Source organism: Cyrtonyx montezumae, unplaced genomic scaffold (genome assembly GCF_038088225.1).
Source record: "Cyrtonyx montezumae isolate F1298 unplaced genomic scaffold, pur_monq_1.0 scaffold_10, whole genome shotgun sequence".
Classification (NCBI taxonomy): domain Eukaryota; kingdom Metazoa; phylum Chordata; class Aves; order Galliformes; family Odontophoridae; genus Cyrtonyx; species Cyrtonyx montezumae.
In genome coordinates, this window is record NW_027071826.1 from 16,241,072 (window position 1) to 16,264,049 (window position 22,978).

The 22,978-nt window shown below is 37.1% G+C and overlaps 1 protein-coding gene across 1 annotated transcript in view; it reads right to left on the reverse strand.

Annotated features, from left to right (window-relative positions):
• Positions 1-953: 953 nt before the first annotated feature.
• SPATA7 (spermatogenesis associated 7) overlaps positions 954-22,978 on the reverse strand; it is a 29,384-nt gene continuing 7,359 nt past the window's right edge. Inside the window, exons 2-11 of the mRNA XM_065751473.1 lie at positions 20,884-20,964; positions 19,867-19,959; positions 18,577-18,624; positions 10,622-10,755; positions 5,956-6,434; positions 4,831-4,897; positions 4,101-4,171; positions 2,618-2,695; positions 1,954-2,011; positions 954-1,629 (exon numbers count right to left, since the gene is read on the reverse strand). Of these exons, the coding sequence (XP_065607545.1) occupies positions 1,156-1,629; positions 1,954-2,011; positions 2,618-2,695; positions 4,101-4,171; positions 4,831-4,897; positions 5,956-6,434; positions 10,622-10,755; positions 18,577-18,624; positions 19,867-19,959; positions 20,884-20,964 (1,583 nt within the window). The 3' untranslated portion in view covers positions 954-1,155. The remainder of the gene's footprint in view (positions 1,630-1,953; positions 2,012-2,617; positions 2,696-4,100; positions 4,172-4,830; positions 4,898-5,955; positions 6,435-10,621; positions 10,756-18,576; positions 18,625-19,866; positions 19,960-20,883; positions 20,965-22,978) is intronic.

Here is a 22,978-nt window from a genome sequence, read left to right on the forward strand (position 1 = left end):
GTTGCTTTTATTTGGCTTCTTCAAAGAGTTTTGAGGAATGCTTTTAACACTCTGAACTTACAAATTTAACAGCCTTTCTTAGAAACTCTTGAGCCACTGGGGAGGCAGTTGTATGTGCAAGTTGATGAACTCTCCATTTGGGTTTGTCCAACTCTTTTTGGACCTTTTTTCAGACCCAAAACTCCCTGCAGAATGCTATGCCAAGGATGTCATCAACACAATAAACTGGATGGTGTATTATGGCATTATGCAGTGTGAAAGCTGTTTAGGTCTTCACTTTCAAGAAATACCAGCTGAATCATGGACAAGAAGGATAAGGAGCTCAAGAGCTGTGCATAACACAAAATACATATGTACTGAGCAGCTTAAAAGCTGCTGTATGCGACAGCTAGCACCACACATCTACTTCTAGCATGAGACCAGCTAATGCTGCAAAATGGTTTTTATACCTGTTGGTGCACGGAATACAACAATTCCAATTCATAGTTCAGGAAGAAGGAATGATCACCTAGCAACATCAGAAAGAAATGCTTATTTTTTGTCTATACTCAAGCCTTATTTCATCCAAGCTAATGCAAGGGAATGTTTGCTATGTTCTACAGGTATTGTGAAAAGAAAGAAAGTAGATAAGAACTTCATGCACCAGTAGCATTTAACATCAAACAATGGCTGAACACTAAGAGAAGAAAAAATGCTCCTGACTGAACAAACAGTTCCATCTCTGCCCTGCAGGTACGTAGCACACCATATTTCATCGTGGGTAAATTGAATTCTCCTTGCAAAATACAAATCTTGGATCTTTACAGCATGGACCACCGTTGCATTAGAAATGTCATCATTTATTTGTCATAAATAAAAACGGTAAATATTTCATAACTTACTCTGCAGCTTTCTATAAAATATAGACCTAATTTTAATATTCTCAAGTTAGTTTGTAGACAAAATATACAAAGTATTTTTTTTAGTTGTCATTTTACCCTTCACAGTTTGCATCAGTACAGAAATGCTCAATAATTTGTAATAAATACTCTCTGCTGAAGAGAATTCTGTTAAAACATACCTGAAGATAAACAACTGGCTTCTCCTTATTTAGTGAATGGCAGTTCCCTACAAAAATAGCTTCATCCCAATTTAACAGCTAAATTTTGGCCACTATTATGAGTGGTCATGTGTGATCTGAAGGACCTCTGCAAAGTTTTCCTCAAGATCATCAAGTTCCTTGTTGGCATCCAAATCACTGTCACAAGCAATCAAGTTTAGAGTTTCCTCACATGAGGGTGAAGCGACTGGGTCCTCAGATTTCACACGAGCGTGAGCCTCTGTCTCAGCATTCATCATTTCATCAACATCTTCTGAAAAGTCATCCTTGCTCTCCGTCCTCTTTGAATTTTCACTGTATGTGCTTGGTTCCCTCAATAGTAAATCCATGGTCTTAAAGAATCCTTCACTTTTTGTGGATTCTCTTTGCCTCTGCCTTCTACTGGTAGACTCGAGCTGTTCCATCCTATTCACCTCTTCCAGATCCAGTGAGTCAAAGGCTTCCCAGCCTGCGTGGGATTGCTCAGCACCACTGCCTGGGCTGCAGCCAAGGTCTGCTTTAAGCACATCCAACAGGTGCCGCATTTTGCTCTAGGGTGCAAAGGAAGAAAGGGTGACACTGCTGCAGCTGAAGCACATAGCACTTATCTGCTCAGAGCTCAGGGCTTCGTTCTGACTCAAGAAAGGGAGGCTGCTTGCAACTGAGTGACTAAGTTACACAGCAACAGTCAACAAACTGAGTTACTCTTGTCATTTTCTTTGTGACTGTGGCTTACCTGTGGTAGACCAAAAGTCTGCAGATCTCCTGCAAAGATGCTCTCCACTGATTATTATGGTAATATACACAAGAAAGTATACCAGTACCTTTCCACTGTACTTCGGAAATGCAGAAAGTGAGAATGTTACAGCACCCACCTCATCCAAACGGTTCTTATTTTCTTGTATATGACACTCAAACAATTGCTCCAGAACTCTACAGATAAAACAAATTAAATCAGGTAACACAAACAAAAGCACATTTTAACAACCCTAGCTTTTGGTTTTTCTTAGCTAAATAGGACCATTAAGATTGTGACAGAGCTCCATCAAACGAAGAGGGCGGGTAAGTAAAGGATTTAGAAGTAATGCTCACGTGCATGTACTGAATAATAACTTACTGTTTAATCATTTTTTAAAAATACAACTTAGTAACTAGTGAACCCTTATCTGGATCAGTATGTAGTGATCCTTACAATGCATACTGAAGGCTGAATTCAAACTGCAACAGGAACAAGGACAGAAAGGCAACGCATGAAGCATTGTGTCAAAGATTATTTAGCAAAACAGATCTTACAGAGTAAAACTGTTTTGTTTCAGCGTTGTTCCACATACATCAGTTTCTAATAGAGGCTGCTTCTCATGTTACATTGCAGTAGATTGAAGTAAATGACCTGCAGTGTTTTCTCAGTCCTTTTTCTTATATAAAGCAAGAATCAAAAGGAAATAAAATGAGCAAGGGGTAGCAGTATTTATACACTGTTAAAGGCAATGAAATGTATACTGACTTAGCATTATAAATTTAAGAGCAGCCATAACCTACCTGTTAGAAAACAGCCCAAGGTCAAGAATTTCATTTGTTATATCTTCAATGAAAGTTAAATATAAAAGGTCATCTTCTCTGGAGGAAGAACAGAAAGCTCAGTGTTAAATGTTTAAAAATACAGACACCGGCCCAGCCCTTCAGTCGATTTAAAAAAATAAGAAAAATGGTGTTTCCTATTTATATTACATTTCTGTTGTATTGTAATTTAGCAAAGAGAACGTGAATGAAGAAACAGGCAAACGTAAAGCATTAACAACCTGCTTTGCACTCAAAAGGAAAGTGGGAAGAAAGTGTAAGATTGCAGTCTGGTGTCTACTAAAAGGCTTCCAAAGGAGCTTCTTGAGAATCTGACTGCCGTTTAAAATTGCTGGTTCTCAGTGGGAGCAGAGAAAAATGCTTATTGTCATTTGAAAGGAATGGAGGCTGCCAAGGTACCAAGTCCTTGTTCGTGTGATATGTGGCTTTCACCTCCTTAATTGCAATACTCCTTTAAAATTTATTTATTTTTAATACCTCTTAGAGCCTTGTTGATGTGGTCCCTGAAGATGGGACTCTTTGAAACTTTAGGTGCTGTTTGGAAATCAGACTTTTTAAATGCTGTTTCTCATTCATAGCATCTTTCTAAATATCCCGAAGCACCCAACCAGTTAAACTCTATAGAATCATCCTCCAGTTTAGTAATAAACAGAAAACAAGTCTGATACAACTTCCATGATTATGTAAGAGTTGTCATCCAGCCTGAAGATTTTGGTTCCCTCTATGAAAGATGACTACAGATGATCTATATTACATCCTTAAAGTTAGTCAAGAACAAGACTATCTAAAGCACAAAGACACCAGACCACTTCCCTGAGGTCATATGAAAAATCACTGACAACCTCTGAATTCTCATTAAATCTCAGAGCAAAAATTTGGTAGGAACATGCCTCAACTCCACGTTCTAGCTTTCTAATTTCTAATTTGCTTCAGACTGATTTTTGATTTTCAACACTGTTCTTGTATTTTAGATAACATTCTAACATTCACTATTACAGTTTCAGAAAAAGATGTGGAACATCCCACTGTCCAGAAGCTTTAGCATAACCTAGAATGAAAAGTCTGGATTTCTGGAGACTCATTTTCCTGAAAGGTATGCCAATACTGTATTTAGCTGATGTACAGCTACAGTAAACCAAGTACATAGTTTGTAAGCTCATATTCATATACAGAACTAAAGCTGTATTAAATTCTCATTAGTCTTGCTCCTTACAAAAAAAAAAAAAAACCCATACACAAGAAAATCATACAAATCAAAAGTCTCTTTTTTAATTGCCTTTACAGTGGAACTTTGTCAAAAGAAAACTAAACTGTAAAGCTGGAAAAAGCCATTCATCTAAAACTAACAAGTTCCACAAGTGATGGCTTACTGACCTAACAAGAAGCTGTGCTTGAAAGCCTAAAAGAATATTTCAGCTATTTCTTGCTGCTGTATATTACGTACCTTAGAAAGGAGTATGGAAAAGCAGCTATTCCTCTCTCAGGCTCATCCATATTGTATCTTTTATCTTCAGTCTGGAATGCAGAAGTAAATTATTTATTATCAATGAAAACACACCATAAATTGTATCAATAATTAGCACTCAGCTATTGAAATTATGTATCTGCAACAAACTGTGACTGTAGCATAAAATACTAGGGAGCAGATAGAACCTGGAATTGTATAATTGTTCAGTAAAAAGTTGCAGATGCATTAAAGAAGAGAGAAAGAAAACAGCAAGGAAAGCATCTCTGCCTATTGGTTTGTTTCCTGAAAGGAAGGGACTCCGTCTCAGGCTTTGTGTGCTTGTTAACCAATGTAAAAATAAAGAAAAAAATCCCTGTAGCAGGCAGAAAAGTCTGCTGATAAACAATGCGCCAATTATTTATGTCTGTAACAGATAATTAAACATGCTAGTGCCTTTGTAACATGGTTTGGAGAAAAAAAACACACCTTTCAAAACTGTTAATTTTCTCAGCTCTCTTCACACAGCTCAATATTTTTTCTTAACATTTCTGCTCATTCTTCTGAAATTCTGTCCTCCATCTCTCTAATTTATCTTAGAATAACAAAGAAAATGAAAGCTTATGCCACTGAATATTGCTGTGCCAGGGATGGATTATATACTGCAAAGGGTATAGTGAAGGGTGGGGGAAAAATATCTGCATGACTGACAGATGATGATTGCATTTACCTTCACTGTCATCTTCCGCTGCTCAGTCATAACTTCTCTCTCAGGTGCTTTATCTGTACTTGGAAAGCTACAAAATTTAGCAATGTATTAGGTCTCTAAGAAGGCTACTGTGAAGGTAAGCAGAATGTGAATACCAGTGCCACCCACTGTGGAAATTCAGACACTCCATTCCCATGAATGTGAAAGGGACCTAATACTAAAATGCTCTCAACAGTTTAGGAAGTTTTACCATGTGAATAGAAATCTGGCAGACAAAAAGTTAGACATGCAAGCACTAAGGATGCAAGATTTACCTTTAGGAATTAGTAATAGTGAAAAACTAAATCAAAACTTCCTTATTTGCTAAGAAGTTCAATGTATGAGAAGGACATTAGTTTAATATACTTCATATAGAATATATCTGAAGGCATTTAAATGCAAATGATTAAAAGGCAATGAAGAGTTGCATTCAAGAAAAAAACAGTTTCTTTGCATGATGTATTATTTAATTAATTGAAGGGATTATAATAAGACTATGGGGACAACAAGAGGGAAGAGCTGCAAACTTACTGCAAGTAATTCTTTAGAAGACAGAAAGCACAAATACACACCAGACAGAACAGAAGATAGTATAGCAGTAGGTAGTGAAATTCCAGAGCTGAAACCCAAGTTTTAAGTTCATAGTTCATAAGTTCATAAGGTTGGAAAGGACCTATAAGATCATCTAGTCCAACCATCCTCCTATCACTATCTCTACCCAACTACTAAATTAAGTCCTTAAGCACCTCATCTAAACGCTTCTTGAACAGCGCTAGGGATGGTGCCTCAACCACCTCCCTAGGCAGGCCATTCCAGTGCCTGACCACTCTTTCAGAAAAGAAATGCTTCCTGAGGTCTAATCTAAATCTTCCCTGGCGCAACTTGTGGCCATTCCCTCTCGTCCTGTCATTACTTATCAGGGAGAAGAGGCCTACCCCCTCCTCACCACAACCCCCCTTCAGGAAGTGGTAGAGTGCTATAAGGTCTCCTCTGAGCCTCCTCTTCTCCAGACTAAACAATCCCAGCTCCCTCAGCCGCTCCTCATAAGACTTGTGCTCCAGGCCCCTCACCAGTTTTGTTGCCCTCTAATCTCTGTAATCTCTGTACCTGATCACGTCAGTCTGTGTTTGAGCTTCCATGTGCTGCTTGCAGCGCTTTTTCCTTTTCCTTTGGGCAGCAGTGTAATACCTATACCCCAGCAGGGAAGATTTAGCATCTGATATTAAGGTGCGTGGGGTAAAAGGTTTCTGGCCACTGGTGAACAGTTCTGAGTGCCTCTCCAGAAGATCCCCACTGCATACTCTGGAGTTGCCTTCCTGACGCCTCTGGGAATGACTGATGCTCACAAAGCTATCAGAGGAGCAACGGCTTGAAACTCCAGAGCGTTTTCTTGGTGTGCTTGACACACTGATGCTCGAGTTCGAGTTAGATGTGTTAGATCTATTCCGAGAATGTTTTCTGGCACGTTCCATTGGACTGGAGTGAAGCAAGCCATGCTCACCATAAGGTGACAGTGCTCTTGACAGGTATGGTGTGTGCTCAGCACAGGAGAACAGATTGTCCTTCTCTCCTGCTTCCAAGGGACTCTAGAAAAATAAATAAATAAACCAAGATTTGATTGCTTTGCATGTTACCTGCTTTGTTCAAGTTGATACCCCCAGCTATTTCTGCTATCGACTCAGGTATTTTTGACCTAACATCAAACTGGTTTCAGAGCAGCTCCAGTGCTACCACGTATTAACATGTGGAAATATTTTAGTCTAAAACCACACTACACTTTTAAAAGTCAAGGTGCTAAGAATCATCAAGTTGAGACAATTGATTGTATCTGGGTATGCTCTGCTGGTCCTGCCCAGACAAAGTAAAGGTAAATTGACATTATCCACAATTATCCTGACGGCACCACCCGGATTCTCTTCATGTGTGGATTTGTTGCCTTTAATCCTATTAGATTCAATATCTGTCACACACTGCTTATCTTTATTTATAAATACACGTTCAGCAAGGGGCTCCACTCACTGATTCATCTTACATCGACAAGGAAACTCCTGCAGAGTGATTGAAGGTACAGAGTAAGAGAACTGTAACTAGCTGCTTATTCCCTGTGTAACCCTTTTCTTCTACGTGTGGGTGGAAGATCCATATCCTTGGTAAAAAATTCTCCAACAATTTCAGTTTTGGTTGTATTGAGTCTTATGAGAAACGCTATGCTAATGGCAGAGACAAGAATCCTGAGTTGGATGGGACCCACAAGGATCACTGAGTCCAATTTCTAACTATCCACAGGACTACCTAAAAATCAAACCCTATGCTTGAGAGCATCCAAACGCTCCTTGATCTCTGGCAGGTTGGTGTTGTGCCCACTGCCCTGGGGAGCTTGATCCAGTGCCCAACAACCCCCTGGTAAAGAACCTTTTCCTAATACTCAACCTGGCCATCCTGACAGCTCCATGCATTTCCTCTGGGACTTGTCACCAGAGAGCAGAGCTGAGCACTGCTCTTCCACTCCCTGTGAGGAGCTGTAGTCACTATGAGACCTCTCCTTAACCTCCTCTGCTCTGGGCTTAGCAAACTAAGGGACCTCTTCGTAGTCCAACTTTAGATTCTCTCCAATAGTTCTTAGTCTTCCTTACATTCTGGAGCCCAAAACTGCAAACAGTGCTTGAGGTGAGGCTGCACCACGCAGAGCAGCGTGAACAAATCTTAAGGTTACACCATGCAAGCCTAAGACAAGACAAAATAATAACTAAAACAGAATAACATCTGACAAAGCCCAATTCAAAGCCAGCAACTACAAAATTAAATCGATTCAGTTCATGTCCAATTAAAGAGTCAGATTTTACTGTTCCTTACATTCAGTTTGCATAGCTACATAGCAACTGCTTCTGTAAATTCTGCAAGATTTAAATGGCTGTATACAAATAGAGATATGTTGTATGAGAATTCAACTTCTAAGCTCAATTAGGGGACACATTTCTGACAAACCTGAATTTCAAGTTCAGGCTAATTCAGAAATTTACTTGCTGATATACCTCCCATCTGAACAAATAATAATTCTGCAAGATGATCAATAGCTGCTGTGAGACTTCTGAAGCCTTCTACTTTGAGGATGTAGCTATGCTGTGGAAAAAGTAATGACACTTGAAACTCCTTGTTTATTTGCTGTAAACACATGACACTGTAGCCTAGTATATAAATTACAGTACTGTATGGTAGATCACCCTAATTATAATAAGGTAGGGTGATCGTAAAGGCAGAGTTTCTATAATAACATTCAATTTCTACAATAAAACTTCTAAGAACACCCAAGTAATGACTTTTACTGTGAAAATGTTGCATTTTCTCATAACTGCTACTGTTAATAATGCTTTGAATCTACACTACTCCAGTTTTTCCCTTTCAGAAGTGCCTTGTATTTTAAGTTAAAATTGAGGATGATCAATATATGCTATATAGCATGCAGTAATTGCTGTTTAAACAAAATATTCAAAAACGTAGTTAATCACCAAAATTAAATCAGAACACAGTGCTGTCATACTATGTATTTCCTTCACAATTCCACACATCCTCCCAGATCAGTACAACTATCCGTTCCAGCTCCCCAGAACCTGCACAACGGTGGATGCAAAGAGGTGATTTTATTTTAGCTGAGCCAAAAGAAGGCCTTCTTGTTGTAGTTTCACTACTACAGCACAATTAAATGCTGAACTGATAGCACGCAGTAACAATGCCCAACAAATGCCTGTGTTAGCAAGCAGCACAATGAAGGCTTACCAGAGTGATCGTCTGCTTATAAAATAGTTGCAGTGGTAGCTCGGCACTATAGAAAACAATAAGACTGGAAAGTTCCAGAATCCACCTATATAGTCATACTGAAAAGTTATAATACATATGGAAAGGTGTGGAATTAAACAGCTTACTTTTGGCTGTATACTTTTTACTCTCAGTGACTGGAGCTGCAAAACAGATCAGATTGTAGAAGTATTTGTTAACACAGGATGATGACTGCTGTCTCATCACATAGGAAAAAAGAAAAAAAAGCCAAAAAACAGAACCAAAGATGTTAATGAGTCTCCAACTATTCATGGAAGCCACGCTCTCTTTCTTGGACCTAGCTGAACAAGATAAAAGGATAGGGTAAACATGGCAATATACTATAAGCTTTCCTTATTTTTGAGGAAGTTTAGGACAGTTATTTTCCTCTCCTAAAACAAGTCATAAGCAGAACACAGCAAGTAGCCAAAGTAGTGACTAGCTAATACATCCACAAGCCCTACCTGTATTTGTGTCAATAATCCTGAGCTATATTCATTCAAGTACTGAGAAAGATCATGCATTTTTAACCTCCCATCCTGGGCTAAACCTTTATTGCTGAAGCAGGCAGGGAGCACAGCTTCTGGATATACAGAGACAGTTATCACGAACATGGAACTACACTGCCAACTTCAAAAAGATTTGAAGGAATGCAGGATAATGCTGCTTGTCTGTAACTTGTCACTGATGTTTTAGAAAAGTCAATTGTAAGCAAGTATGTTAATCTACCATCATAGCTCATGGAGATACTTTATCAACTGTATCGTCAAGATACAGAAACTGCAGTTTGGTAATAAATGAACACGTGATTCTTTTAACTTGACACAGCTCAATTTGTAAGCCACTGACACTGCTGTAAGTCGACTGAATTCCTGCTTTCTGCTGCTCAGACAGAATAAATTGTCTCATTTATTAAGTGACTAACCTTCTTAACCTTCTTTATGTTTGCTATTCTCACAACCCCCTTGTATGTCACCTGTTCCTTTTCTTATACACTTTAATATTTACTTGAAAGATTCTGAAATGTAAGAGAGGTAACTCACACAAACCTGAGAACAAATAAGATCTGAATGAATAGAATCAGTTTGCATACTGGCATCAATAACAACTATTTTTCTCATTCTAAACTACATTCCTGTTCCATTTTCTATATGCACATGGACACATTGAGTTGTGTAATGTGATACATCACTGCTTTCATCAAGAAGCCTGGTATCATTAAGAAGGGAAATTACTGAATGTGCATGTGGGAACACATTAATTTAAACAACCAATACAGGAGGTGATTGCAGTTATGAAGCCAGAGAAGAAACAGTATAGAACACAGGATGTAGAATATAGAACGCACAGAATATTCCTGATTAAAACATCTTATGATGTTCAGAAGGTTCCTCTGTTCTCTTTTATTTGTTCACATACATCATTCTGACGATAACTAATTCAAGCATAATAACCTCTCTTCAGACTCATCATAACAGTGTAATAAATCTTTAAACACAAAGCATTTGAGTAGGTAACTCACATAGCTGTGCATCTATGCTGCATAAAAAATTAACAGACATTATAAACTGTTAATGGTTTTTCCTTATCTATTTTTCATATGCACAAGCATATGAAAGGTCCTAACTGTCATTCTTAAGAAATCAAAGTCTCAAAAATCAGACTGAAAGCAGTCCTGAAATTTGGAGCAGTCCTTTGCACGCCAAAGGCAATTACAACCCCATTTAAAATGGTTAAAATCCCTTCAATTAACTTCTGGCACAGAGTAATTTCTCTTAAAAAATATTTAGCCATCAGAAATGCCTATGAATAGTATTATCTAAACATTGGATATAAATTGCAAGTCTTGCTCAAATCTGAGCTAGACCTTCCTTTAGAACTACTGCTGCACTGGTGATCAGCTGTTATTAGGGGAAGAAAGTCAATTGTGATATCTACTAAACAGAATTAAAATATCTACCTTTCCAAAAGAGGTTGACAGCAGCCTTCCGCTTTCTCTTGAGCTGGATCGTGAGGCACTTTTGCTCACACTCATTTCTTTTTCACACCTGGCTATCTTCTTTTTCAGTTTCTCTCTTCTCTGCTGGTCAGCAACTTAGGAAAGAGACAAAGTTGGTCAGATCCAATCTGAAATCTTACTCTCATTTTGTCCTAAGTGATTTGAAAATGTCAAAGGCGTTTCCCAGATGCTCAAAGCACGACCACAAGACAGCTTACGCTTCACTCAGCAATTATGAAAAACTAACTCTATTTTTAGAAGAAAATTAATATTACAGTATGCTAGTAGCTGAAGCTGTACCTTAGCTTCCCCTTGCATTTCTCAGATCCCACACGTAACTTAAGACTGCACTAATTCCAAGATCAGTAATGCTATCAGAACATCCTGCTTGAAAACTTATAAGTTTGCTCTTAAACTTACACAGATGAATCTCCTCTAACTGTACTCTCATCCAGTATTTCAGCAAGGAACAACATTTACTGGTAAGCAAATTTGCAATATACAAAATCCATGCTCAACCTATGTAAAAATAATCTCTGCTAAACAGTACATTCACATCAGGAATACAAACAGTGAAGGCTGAACAGGCCCAGGTTCTCAGCCCTTCCTCATACCAGAGACACTCCAGGCCCTTTATCATCTTTGTAGCCCTCCACTGGACTCCATCTAAGAGATTCCTGTCTTTTTTGGACATATGAATGGTTTGTTTTAGACAGATACGTGGAAGGGCCTTCGCATATTTCTTCTTCAGTTTCAAAATGTGTTATATCATACTGTGATAGACTCCAACCTTCACACAGATTATACTTACTTAGTGTATGGAAATGCAAATAACTCCATGGATTGATGAGGTACATTCTTCTAGACAGCTGAGAACTACAGCAATCTGGGGATATTAATCATCTTTTAAAATACACGTGTCTATGTACATTAATGTGAGAGACTGAGTCCCTAGGACCCAGTTAAGTGTGTATTTTAATTTTATTAAACAATTTAATCCCCTTTTAAGCTACAAGTGATTCTTTCAGATATAAAACCCCTGTGCTCACTCTTGAGGGAAATCCCTTTCTCTTCCAGTTCTTACAATTCATATGTAAAATACTAAGTAATTTCTTCTACAGCTGATGATTTGTTTAGTATATTCCATTAGAGTACTTATAATATTAAGTTGCTTTTATTACGGGAAAGTCATTAGTTGAAGTTAAGATATGCTACATTATGCAAGTCTGAATTTAAAATATCACTTATAACAGAACCAACCATTAAATAATCCAAACTCATTATTTGTCCTCCTAAACTAAATTGTTATTCTGTGGCTATTCAAAATCATTATTATTTCTAATTCTATTTGCCTTAAAAGCTACAGGACACTCAAAAAATTACCTACCTGTCAAAAGTTTAATATGTTTACATAATTATGCTGGTCTACCAGAGCATATCTATATATGCACACAAATGAAAGCTGTTAAACTGCACTCTTGCCTACTTCTCAGACAAAATGGTGCATGAGTATTGAGTATCTGAGGAAGCAATGAATTAATGAGTGAGAGAACTCTACAAAGCAAGAATGCAAATCAGAATTACAGGTGTCTCATTCTGTAAGTATGAGATGGCTGAATGAGAAATTTCTTTACACTCAAGTGCGTAGGTGGAAAGTGGGCTTGTCTAAGAAAACACACACTTAAACCTCTTACTGCGTGTTCAGCCTGCACGCTGTGGCTTACTGGGAGTTTCTTGGCAAAGCATGAAGAGGTGTGAATATTAACAAAAAACTGAGATATTTTGTTGTCCCTTTTCTGCTTTTTACAGAATAAGGTTTGAGATTTAACACACAGAGGCAGACTTGATCTTTAAAACTAGAGTTCAGAGCTATAAAGGCATACTTCTATGGATCTCCTTCAGGACTGTGTGCTATGACTTCTCTCAGCCAAACTATGGCTTGTGCCCAAGTTGAGAGTACAGAAAGAAAGAACAGTAAGCATGCCAGGATGCTAAGGCTATCTTTGGTTGTCAGAATGACCCACTGGGACTACTGTCACCTAGATGGGAAATGTAAAGCCTTTGCTTCACACCAATGAGCTTATCTCAGCTAATCCATCAAGTGTGTTCCAAAAGCTATAAAGTCATTCATGCATACTACAAGCCAGAGCAGACACATGCAGAACAGAATGGCAGAAAATCCTAGCAGAGTACCCACTATCTTGTTGCCAAATTAGGGAGATCTCAGGCTAGATCTGCTGTAAAAGCTAGGAATTGTAAAACCAGCAAATTCAGAGATAAAGAAATCCCTCTTGAATAGAATTAATGTAGGCATAAACAGACAACTAGATGTAAGTTAGGACATGGCTGAGGCAGTCAGCATGCCACACTAATAAGGGTGTAGAAAAAAAAAAATGCATGCTGCCAGCCTACCCTTACACACTGTTTCTCCAAGCAGGTACTGCAGAATCCTGACTTTCTGTTTGATTTCAGCCAAACAGAAAATGGTATCTTACCAAACACATGAGTATTTGAGACACTAATTACAAATAACAGTACAACTGCCAGAAGCTGAAGTTACTCCAGACTGCCGTGCACAATGACTTGTCCTACATCTGTGCATATATTGCTTGGTTTTGAAAGGGACATGTATTGGTTAAAAACTGGAAGGGCTCCACATTGTTCTAGATGGCTTACGCTTCAAATCAATTACAGGCATAGCTTCTTCAGTTTTCAGTGAAGTTAATAATCTAAATTTCATAGGATGCCTTTAGAATACTGTCATAGATTAGAAGAAAGTAAATATGAACTGAACTTGTTAACAGGAACTAACAGTTTCACTGCAAATAACATATCAGAAATGTATCATATTTGAAAAGCTCAAGACAGTAAGTATCTCATGACAAGTGAAATAAAAGAATAGCAAGTTTTCCATCTCTATAAAAAGGGTACACTAAATATTCAGGAATTAAAAATGCAGTCTACAGACCCAAATAACACAAATTTCTTTTTAAGCCTTATATAGAAGGCTTCAAGATTAACGTATTTCATTAAGTACTGCACTTAAAACCATGACAAAGATTTACAGCATAATAAAGAGACTGTGTATTAGATGATAAACAAAGTAGTAATTTTTGTACATCTGATATTCAGCCTGCAGAACCAAATAAATTCCATGACTTCTTCTACCCACTCCATGAATCCGTTATCTCAGTTCTGGTAGCAGCAAGAGCAGGCTTAAGAATAACTATAAATTTTAGAGGTTAAACTGTAGCATTCTCTATAAAAAGCGAACTGTAATACTCTGATCAGACTCTCACAGAACTAACACTCCTGCTGAAGCAAATACCCTTTTCAAATGGAGATCAGATTGTTATATTTCTCTGCTAAAATACTCCCTCTGCAGAAGTGACCCTTCATTAAAACTAGGCTGCAGCGCCATTTCTAGACACATGCACAGAATTATAAAATGAATGCCACAAATGTGAAAGGAAAAAAAATAAATCATACCTATCACATTCCTAAGCAGCTTGAAAGCTTAAAAGGATAGTGTGATCTGGAATGCAAGAGGTTGTCCGTTGCCCTGAATTTCTGATCTCTAAATTTATCATATATCACACGACAGTACACTTTGCAGATTTACCCTTCAAGTCATTTCATTATTGATGTAAATAAGCCAGGGCAAACAATGAAATATTATGTTAGCTTTAAATTGATTGTAGCTCATTGAACAAGGTATCTCAAAAAAATTGTCCAGCACAGAGAACTCCTCCAATGTCTTTTTATCACCCGCTTTTACACAAACTTCTGCTTATTTTTCCCCCTTATAAATTCTCCTGGATAAACAGTGCAAACATCAAGCTCATTTTTGCTGAGCTTCCAGTGACCTTAATTAAAATATGTAGTGTACCGTCAGGTAGCATTACTGCTACAAGCAAGTTCTTCCTTCCATAAGTATTTTTACTGTTGCCTTCCTTACTGCAGAAATACTCAACACATTGGAATTTATGCAACTAGGGTGAGTTCTCATCAAATTCAAATTGAGTTTTGCCATTAGTAGGAGGTTCACAATGATAAATTTCTAAATTTCTTAACACAAATTTTCATTTTCACAACTCTTATGATTCTGCAGTCCTTCTACATATCCGTTATCAGTAACAATGTTTTATCAAATAAAAGAGGAATCACAACGTGGAAAGATGATGAAGGATTTTCATTTTCTGAACTCAGAAAAGTAGTATTTGTATCAGGTGATCTACTTAGGAAACACGATACTGCTTGGCAAAGCTACTAATGGCAGAACCTGGCCGTTGTTCAAGATTCCAAGTATGGCCTTAACAGTGAGACTCGAATACATCAGAAGAATTTCAGAGAGGCAAGAAGCACAGCGTTATTTCAAATCCATCCAGATCTGATCTTCGTACAGCATCCATAGATACTGGTGGGATGATGAGTACAGCAGCCTGAACACAATGAAAGTGTGAAACTGCTGATCCCAAACTTGCTCAGAAGTCAGGTCATGTATTCTAGAGGAAGTTCCAACTGGCTTCTGGGAGCGCTTAGTGCATTTTATCTCACAACATCACTAGCACAGTCCACAAGGAGCTAATGCTTTGCAGAAGTGAAAAACAATTTTATTCTAATTCTCTCTGTTAATCTACAGTTACTTTGTGTTCCTGATTAATAGCAGAAAAAAGTGTAACAACAACAATCCCTCCACTGCCCTCTGACACTCTAACAATGGACAGATGTTAAAGCTGGGTAAATTCAATTAAAACCAGGGACGTGTTTTCAATAATAACAATGATTAACTGCTGATACAACAACAAAAGAAAATCATGTTTTCCTCTATTTTCAGGTCAAGACAGCAGGCCTTCCTTGTTTGTGCACTTTACTTACTTTATTCAGTACGGCTGCTGAGCTCAGTATTAGCAAAACTGGATTACATTTTTAGTCTGCTTAACTCGTTAAGTCAGACTAGACCATCTACTGCATTTTTTTTCATAGTTTATGGTTGTCAAATAACACTTTTTGATGTACTAAATATACATTTTAAAATGAATTATCCCTCTGGAAAAAAAAATCTTTCAGAAGAAGAAACTAAGTAAATAACTTGTAAAAAGAAATTCAAACTACTCAAGCTACAACTATTGGTTGATAAAGACTTTTACACTGTGCATTTCCCTGCTCTCCAAAATTTCTGACTTGAAAAGTATGCTGGAATTCCTTTCTAAAAGCACATTTGAACTCTGATAAATGTTAGAGCTATTTGAGTGTTTCATTTTCAATGACTTATTTAAGTTGCTTTTACCTTACGTTTCCAGAAAATTGTTATGTAAGGAGAAGACAAAACAGAAAAGAATAAAAAATGAGAGATTTTGTGAAAGCTTCCTGTAAAACAGGATACTTAGCCTACCATAGTGTAAAGGGTAGACAAAAATACTCCAAAGTATGTATGTGATTATATGAAAAATTTAAGTATGGAATTAAACAGTAATATACATTTCTTGATATTTCTACATTAAAAAAAAAATAAAAACACATTATTGATCAGACTGAACTGTTTTCTTGCACCTCACAAATATTCAAGTACCATCAATGTTAAAATAGATTTTGGGTGGGAACTCCATGGAATACTTTTCCTTCTTTTCATTTTCAGTATCAAAGAGACCTGCATTCCCAAGCACACTAATCACTGGGTTCAGGCTATGCTATCAATATACTCGTGGAAAAACCTCTAAACATATGGGTTGAAAAGTTAGGACTGTTAGGAACCAGGCATGTGTAGCAGCAGCTGTCTTACTTGGCATAGCTTAGATCAAGTTTTCTGGCACAAATTCCACAACCACAGAGTTCTAATGGCCACTGGTATCAATCAACATGCCTGGACTAATTCTGAACATAGAAGTTTCACATTTCAGTAAGTTTCACATTTTAACAACTATTTTAAGTCAATAAGGCTGATCTAATACACAGGAACATGTTCACTGCAAGCTCAGTGGCATGGCAGCTCGCCTACTTTGATGCCAGCTAAGATACCAGGAAAAGAACAGTGGAAACTAAAGCCACTCTAAGGACAGAACACATTTAGTTGTCCAGAGAACATGCCAGCTACAGTATCATGTTTAATTCTTAAACACTAATGACTGATTCATGGCAACAACCCCAAAGGGAAATACTCACCTGCTATTTTAGCTATACATGATGCATATTTTTAGGAGCTTTTTTTTTTTTTTGAGCACTATCTTCAGGAATTCTGTTTTGCAGCTCTATGCTATTAATAAAACTGAGTGTTTCAAACTGAAAATTTATTCCCCCTCTCCAAATTTTTTGACAGAGAAAAGTAGTAATATGCTTCACTTGAGACAATGATAAGCACAGAGCTATGTAGAGGATAAAGCTGTAAACTTTGTGATCCAAGTGACACTTTGTATCAGTATGGCTGATAGTCAGTCACACTGATTTTGCATCTGAGGCTGGTAGGTCCCTTCTCCAGTGAGAAAAAAATGCATTGTTTAGAAAATATTCTCCAAATCGTTGTCTGCTTCATTCAGGAGCAGATTTTCAATAGTTTTACTACCTGAACTGTCCTCTCCACAGTCTGGTTTATAATATCCCCCTTTTATAAAGGGGATAAAAATTATTTCTGCTGGATTACCGGAGAAACAACAAATGATACCTAGCACCAAGCTTAATATCTGGACACGTGATACATGCCTGCGTTATTATTATTATAGTACTGAAATCTACATTTCTTCATGAACAATGCTTATAACAACAGGGAAAATAACAAACCACAAGCACTCTGATTTTAGATATGAAATTATTTTAAATAGTTTTCTATTTTGTACTAAACACCAGGAGTTTGTCAGAACAGTGCAGGTACCAGCCAAGGGATGTCTGAATACCTTAACCACCTGGAAGGCTATGAGACCACTAATCAAGAAATTGAAGGTAGATGTGCTCCCACAGACTGTACCTCTGCTAAGTCTGCAGAAACTTCAGCCTACGTAGTAATTTCTTATCTCCTTATAAAAAGCGATCTCTGATGACAAAACATATTAAGAAAGCAGGTGAGAAAAAAGCCTAGAGCTGTCTTGGTTGTAATCATGTTCTACTACGGTAAAAAACACCAGCAGATTTTTCCAGCTCAGTTTGAAAATAGGTGAAAGAGCAAGTTCATGAGATTTAATGCACCTACTGAACAGATGGATAAACTAAAAAGCAGCAACAAAGGTGAAACGTTTCCATCATACCCTTTACAAGAGATTAATATTCTCTCTGTCATTAGGACAGAGTTACGTAGTCAGACTTTCATCTAAGTAAGATGAACTGAAAGAGAAACATATTGTAGAAAAGCTTACTACCTAAAATGGAAATTTCTTCACTACAGAACACACCTGCTACTGTTGTGACAATTATCTGTTAAGGTTAAACCTGTGGAGTTATCTTCCAAACAAACTCATCCTGGGAAATTCATGCTGGTGTGAAAAACGTAAGCTCTCAGTTCTTTGCTGAAAAGGAACAGCAAGTTTTAGTCCCAGTTCCCATATGCATACATCCCTAAAATTTATTTTCATCTTGTGCTTCGTGTCCTTTTCATGAAAGGACAAGCTTACATCACATCACAAGAAATTTGAGAGAAATTGCTGAATTTCTCCTCTTCTGCTCTATTGACCATGCAGAAAAGGATCCTAAGTAAAATCAGTTATGATTCTAAGTCCAATTAATTAACCACTGATAGTCTAGGTCCATCTCACTATTATTGCATTCACTGCAGAATCTTACAAATAGATAAAGCAGGATAAGAAAAGCTGAAGAAACAAGCAGAGAGATGTATGCTTCATTAAGGGTCATTCTCCTGTTCATCGGGCATTTGCACTGTTAGGTTAATTTTACAACAGCTTTTGCAGAATTACTCTATCAGAGATACTTACGTTTAATGCTGGTCAGCCTACTTCTGGGTACTGAACAGTCTACAGCTGCTGAAAATAGGAAAAGAAATAAATGCGATTCAGTATTAGTACTTGCCATGGCTAGAAAAAAAAAGTAAAAATAAAACAGAAGAAACACTAACTGAATTAGAATAAAGCATATTTTCACCATTTTAAACCACGTTAAGAAATGGAGAAACAATAAGAAAACTAGCATAACCAAATCCAAAACCCTGTTTCTGAAAATAGCTTGAAAGAAAGCACATAATGTTTTGGGATGTATTCAGAAATCTTTTAGCGCATAGCGCATATTACTGTAAAATCCTCTGCATTTAATTTAAACACTCAGTGCATTCTGCCAAGCCCTAGCATTAATATCACTTGGACTTAAATCCCCACGACAAGTTTAAGCAATGAAAAATAAAAATAGGCTGTGAACTATAAACAATATTAACAGCTATCTACAGACATCTCGTAGTCCTGTGCATGATATTAACTTGAAAAGCAATTCACACTCCATAAAAATCATAATGTAAAAAAAATAATTACAGCCATAATAGATTGTTTGCAGATATAGCACTGAGAGTGGGATTCTGCCAACTCATACAGGAATGACTACACATTTCTAAATCTGGAAAAAATTGGGTCAGTATCTCAACGTAATTAAAAAACATGCAAACACGTACAAGTTCAACAGGCTCTTAAGTTCCAGATTTCACATTCGCCTTCTGACAAATGTTAACTACTTCTACAATTAAAATCTGTACAGATATTCAGATACATTTTTAGTGCTCAATGGTAGAGGTTAGTAACACAGTTTTCTCATTTGCAAATCCAATGCAATGTGCAAAGTCCTTAAAACTTGCTAATGCCACTGGCTGTAACATGAATAAAAGATAAAGATCATTCTTCAGGAAAAAAAAGTCAGTGGTCTTAGTTTAATTAAAATACATTTAGAATGTTTGCTCTTGAGGTTATCTCCGTATGTTTATCTCAACATCCTATTTTATTTCAGAATTACTGCTGAATGAAGAGAATACAGTACAATGTTCCCTTAAATAAAGTAGTAACTGTGGTAGCACTCGAGAAAAGGTTTTCATACAAAACTTTCAATCCCACTAATACACAAGTATTACTGCATAAAAGCTGTATCACCTCACTGACATCACTCTCAGCAAGAAACAAAAAAAAAAATTAGGCTTGTGACAGTCCAATTCATTCCCTTTTGGTATGAGTCTATTCTGAAAAATAAGCCAAATCTGGAAGCAGAAATTATTTATGTGAAATATTTACCTTTGGCTGAAAGAATTCTGTTATAATGAAACATCATGTGATCTCTGATTAGGTATTGGTTAATCAGACTTCGGGAGGAGTCAATGCAGAAAGCTGTTAAGATTAAAATTAACATTATAAAGGCAGGTAAAAGAATACTCAAATTTTGAAGTTAGTAACTGCAATTCCAATCTAAAAGCCAGTATTTCCACTAATAGCCAGTCAGATCACCAGTAGAAAATAAAAGCCAAGTAAACTTTAAAATAGTTTTGCTCTTAACTTTTATTCTGTACTAAGTATTGAGATGAAACTGCTTTCCTAGGAGCCAGTTCCAACACCATATGCTTGAAAGCTTAAGCTTTCACATAATCATAGAATGGCTCAGGTTGGAAGGAACCTTAAAGATCACCTAGTTCCAACTCCCCTGCCATGGGGACTTCAGTCTTAGACTTAAGTCTTAACACTTAGACTTAAGTGTTTGCAGAAGAAACAAACTTAAAATCACTACCTGTTTCTCTGCTCAATGGAAGCCTAACCTCCTAGTATTACACAAAACTATCTTATCTCCTTTTTTTTTTTTTTTTCCCAGTGTGCCATTAGCTCAATAAATAATTATTGACGTAGCTGACACTGGGAAATGTCAGCATGGAAATTTCCTTTTTAACCATTCTACACTCTTTCAAATAAAGAGGCTAAGGTGGCACAGAACTGCATGCAAATGAACAGGTTTAAATTCAACAGTTCTTCCAAGTAGTAATTCTACATATTCCAGCCAATGCAGATATCTTTCTAGTTATTTCTAGCCAGCATAGAAGTTCAGGCAAAATATTTTCAATGAAGTACAGTAATTCTAAGTACTATTAAAATTCACCAACAGAGCTCAATAGGGTTCAATGAATCATAGAATATCCTGAGTTGGAAGAGATCCACACGGATCATCAAGTCCAACTCCTGGTTCCAGCATTTTAATCATGAATTCAATTAATTCACACAGAGAAACCCCACCAACCTTCTAATGAAAGCAAGTATTTTACTTACCATTACTTTTAGTACTCAGCTGTCCTTTAAATGGACTGGCTGGACCACACCTGGGAATGACCACAGCTGGGTATTCATTCACTTCAACAAAATGCCAAACAGAAAGGAGAAAATAAGTATTCTGACAGACAAGCAAAATAAATAAAAACATATTTGCCCAAAGAAGTATCCAGTTATTGTAGCATACTTTTTTCCTAGATTAAAAGTCTTATTTACACTAGAATAAAACAGTGTAATTAAGTCACTTAATCAAGATGCCAAAATGACATTGTAAAACTTATACTGCTTCAGGGGCTTAAGCAACAGAAGAGACAACTAGATCACTTCAACCTGAACTTTTGCATCAGTGCAGAGAGATGCAGCCAAAATTTTGTAGCTATGCTAAACTCCAATTTAAGAGTTTAACAACTAACATGAAAAATATTCTGTATGTAGATAATGATTGTGTTTAGAATACTACTCAGAAGTTTAATAGATTTAAAGAAACTAACTACATTTGTTAGAAAAATCATCCTACTTTACACATATTTTAAAAATTTATTACTGTTAATGCAAGAAGAATTTGGTTTCTCATTCCATCTTCTGGCAGTTGATAGGCTGGAAACCCTCTAAATAAGTGCATAATTTGATGAAACCTAAACATTAAATTTCTCTGGAATACGAAAATGTGAATTAAGAGTTCTGCTTCTCCTCCCCAGACAAAAAAAAAAAAAAAAAAAAAAGTAGCAGTGTCAGGCTCACAACCACTGTCTGTCAGGTGATCTATGATTTAAAAATACACATCCAATGTAATTTAGAATTTGTAGTATTTTTAGAACAAATTTTAACAGGAGATAAGTATATTGTTTCAAATACTACTGAACATAAACCATTCTTCTATGGTGTCCAAGACACTGCTCAGAATACAAAGCAAAGCAAACAAGGTTTCTTTAAGAGAGTAAATATAGAGCTCTGAGGCAGCAGCTGTGCACTCATTACCCACCTCCAGCCTTCCTTTGAAGTGCAGTGAAGCCCTAGCACCCTTTGTCAGGCGAAAGAGCAGCCTGAGCCTACCTAAGAGGAGTGGGAATCTCTTTGCCCTGGCCTTCAGCTCGATAAGCAAAGGCAGCTATCGTTCCAAAGTGACTGCACAGTACAAGAAGTAACACTAAAAGACACAGCCAGGCTTAAGCCATGTCTTAGAGCCCCTTAATTCCACTTTCCATGGCTTTTTAACTCTTTACCTATGTCCAGCACCTTGCTTTCCATCTTCTACATCCTCATTTCCCACTGTTATGCAACAGTTACAAGGAGTATATACATATGTTTCAGCTGTGAATGTCACTACTATGTTCCATAGCTCAGCTTTGAGTGTAAGAGCATGCTCTGGGAGATGCTGTCCAACTATTAGTAGGCAGAGATCACATCAATATAAACTGTTCCCCTAATAATGTCTTAATATCATTTCCTCAAAGACATTATAAAAAAAAAAAAAGGCATGTTGTAGTAAATTTCAAGTGAGTAGAATTAGTTTAGGAAGCAAAAAACAAACAAACAAAAAACCCTTTAAAAAAATAATAAAGATGAAAATGATTAGCGTATGTGGAAATTTACCTAATGTTTTCTTGGGACCTTCTTGTGCCTGGATCACTGTGCTCAATTCCCACTGTTATGAAGCACAACAAATACCGGTTTTGAACTAGCATGAGAGTTTCACACTCAGAAAAGCCTGCCTTTGCACAGCTCCATGTCTGACACGGTGCCTTCAAGCACAACGGTCCCACCCCTCCCTGATGGGAGAAGGAAGTAGAAAGGAAAAGTGCTACCATAGATATTTTGTTTCAGCCCTAGCCTGAAACTGTTCTTAAGGTATGAGATTTTCTTTAAAGCCCAAGGGCAACATTCATGCTCTTCTGCACCCATTTCAACTGGCTCTTTTAAAAATCCCTCTGTGATATCCCCCAGCTTCTACGATTTAAATATACACAGGCAAACAAGACTATTTAAGTATTAAAATTGCAAGCATTTGGCCAAGAGTTATTAGATTTAGAATGACTGCCTCTGTACAATTGTAAACCTTTGTCAATAACGGCTTGCTTTTTTTCTTTTTTAAGTA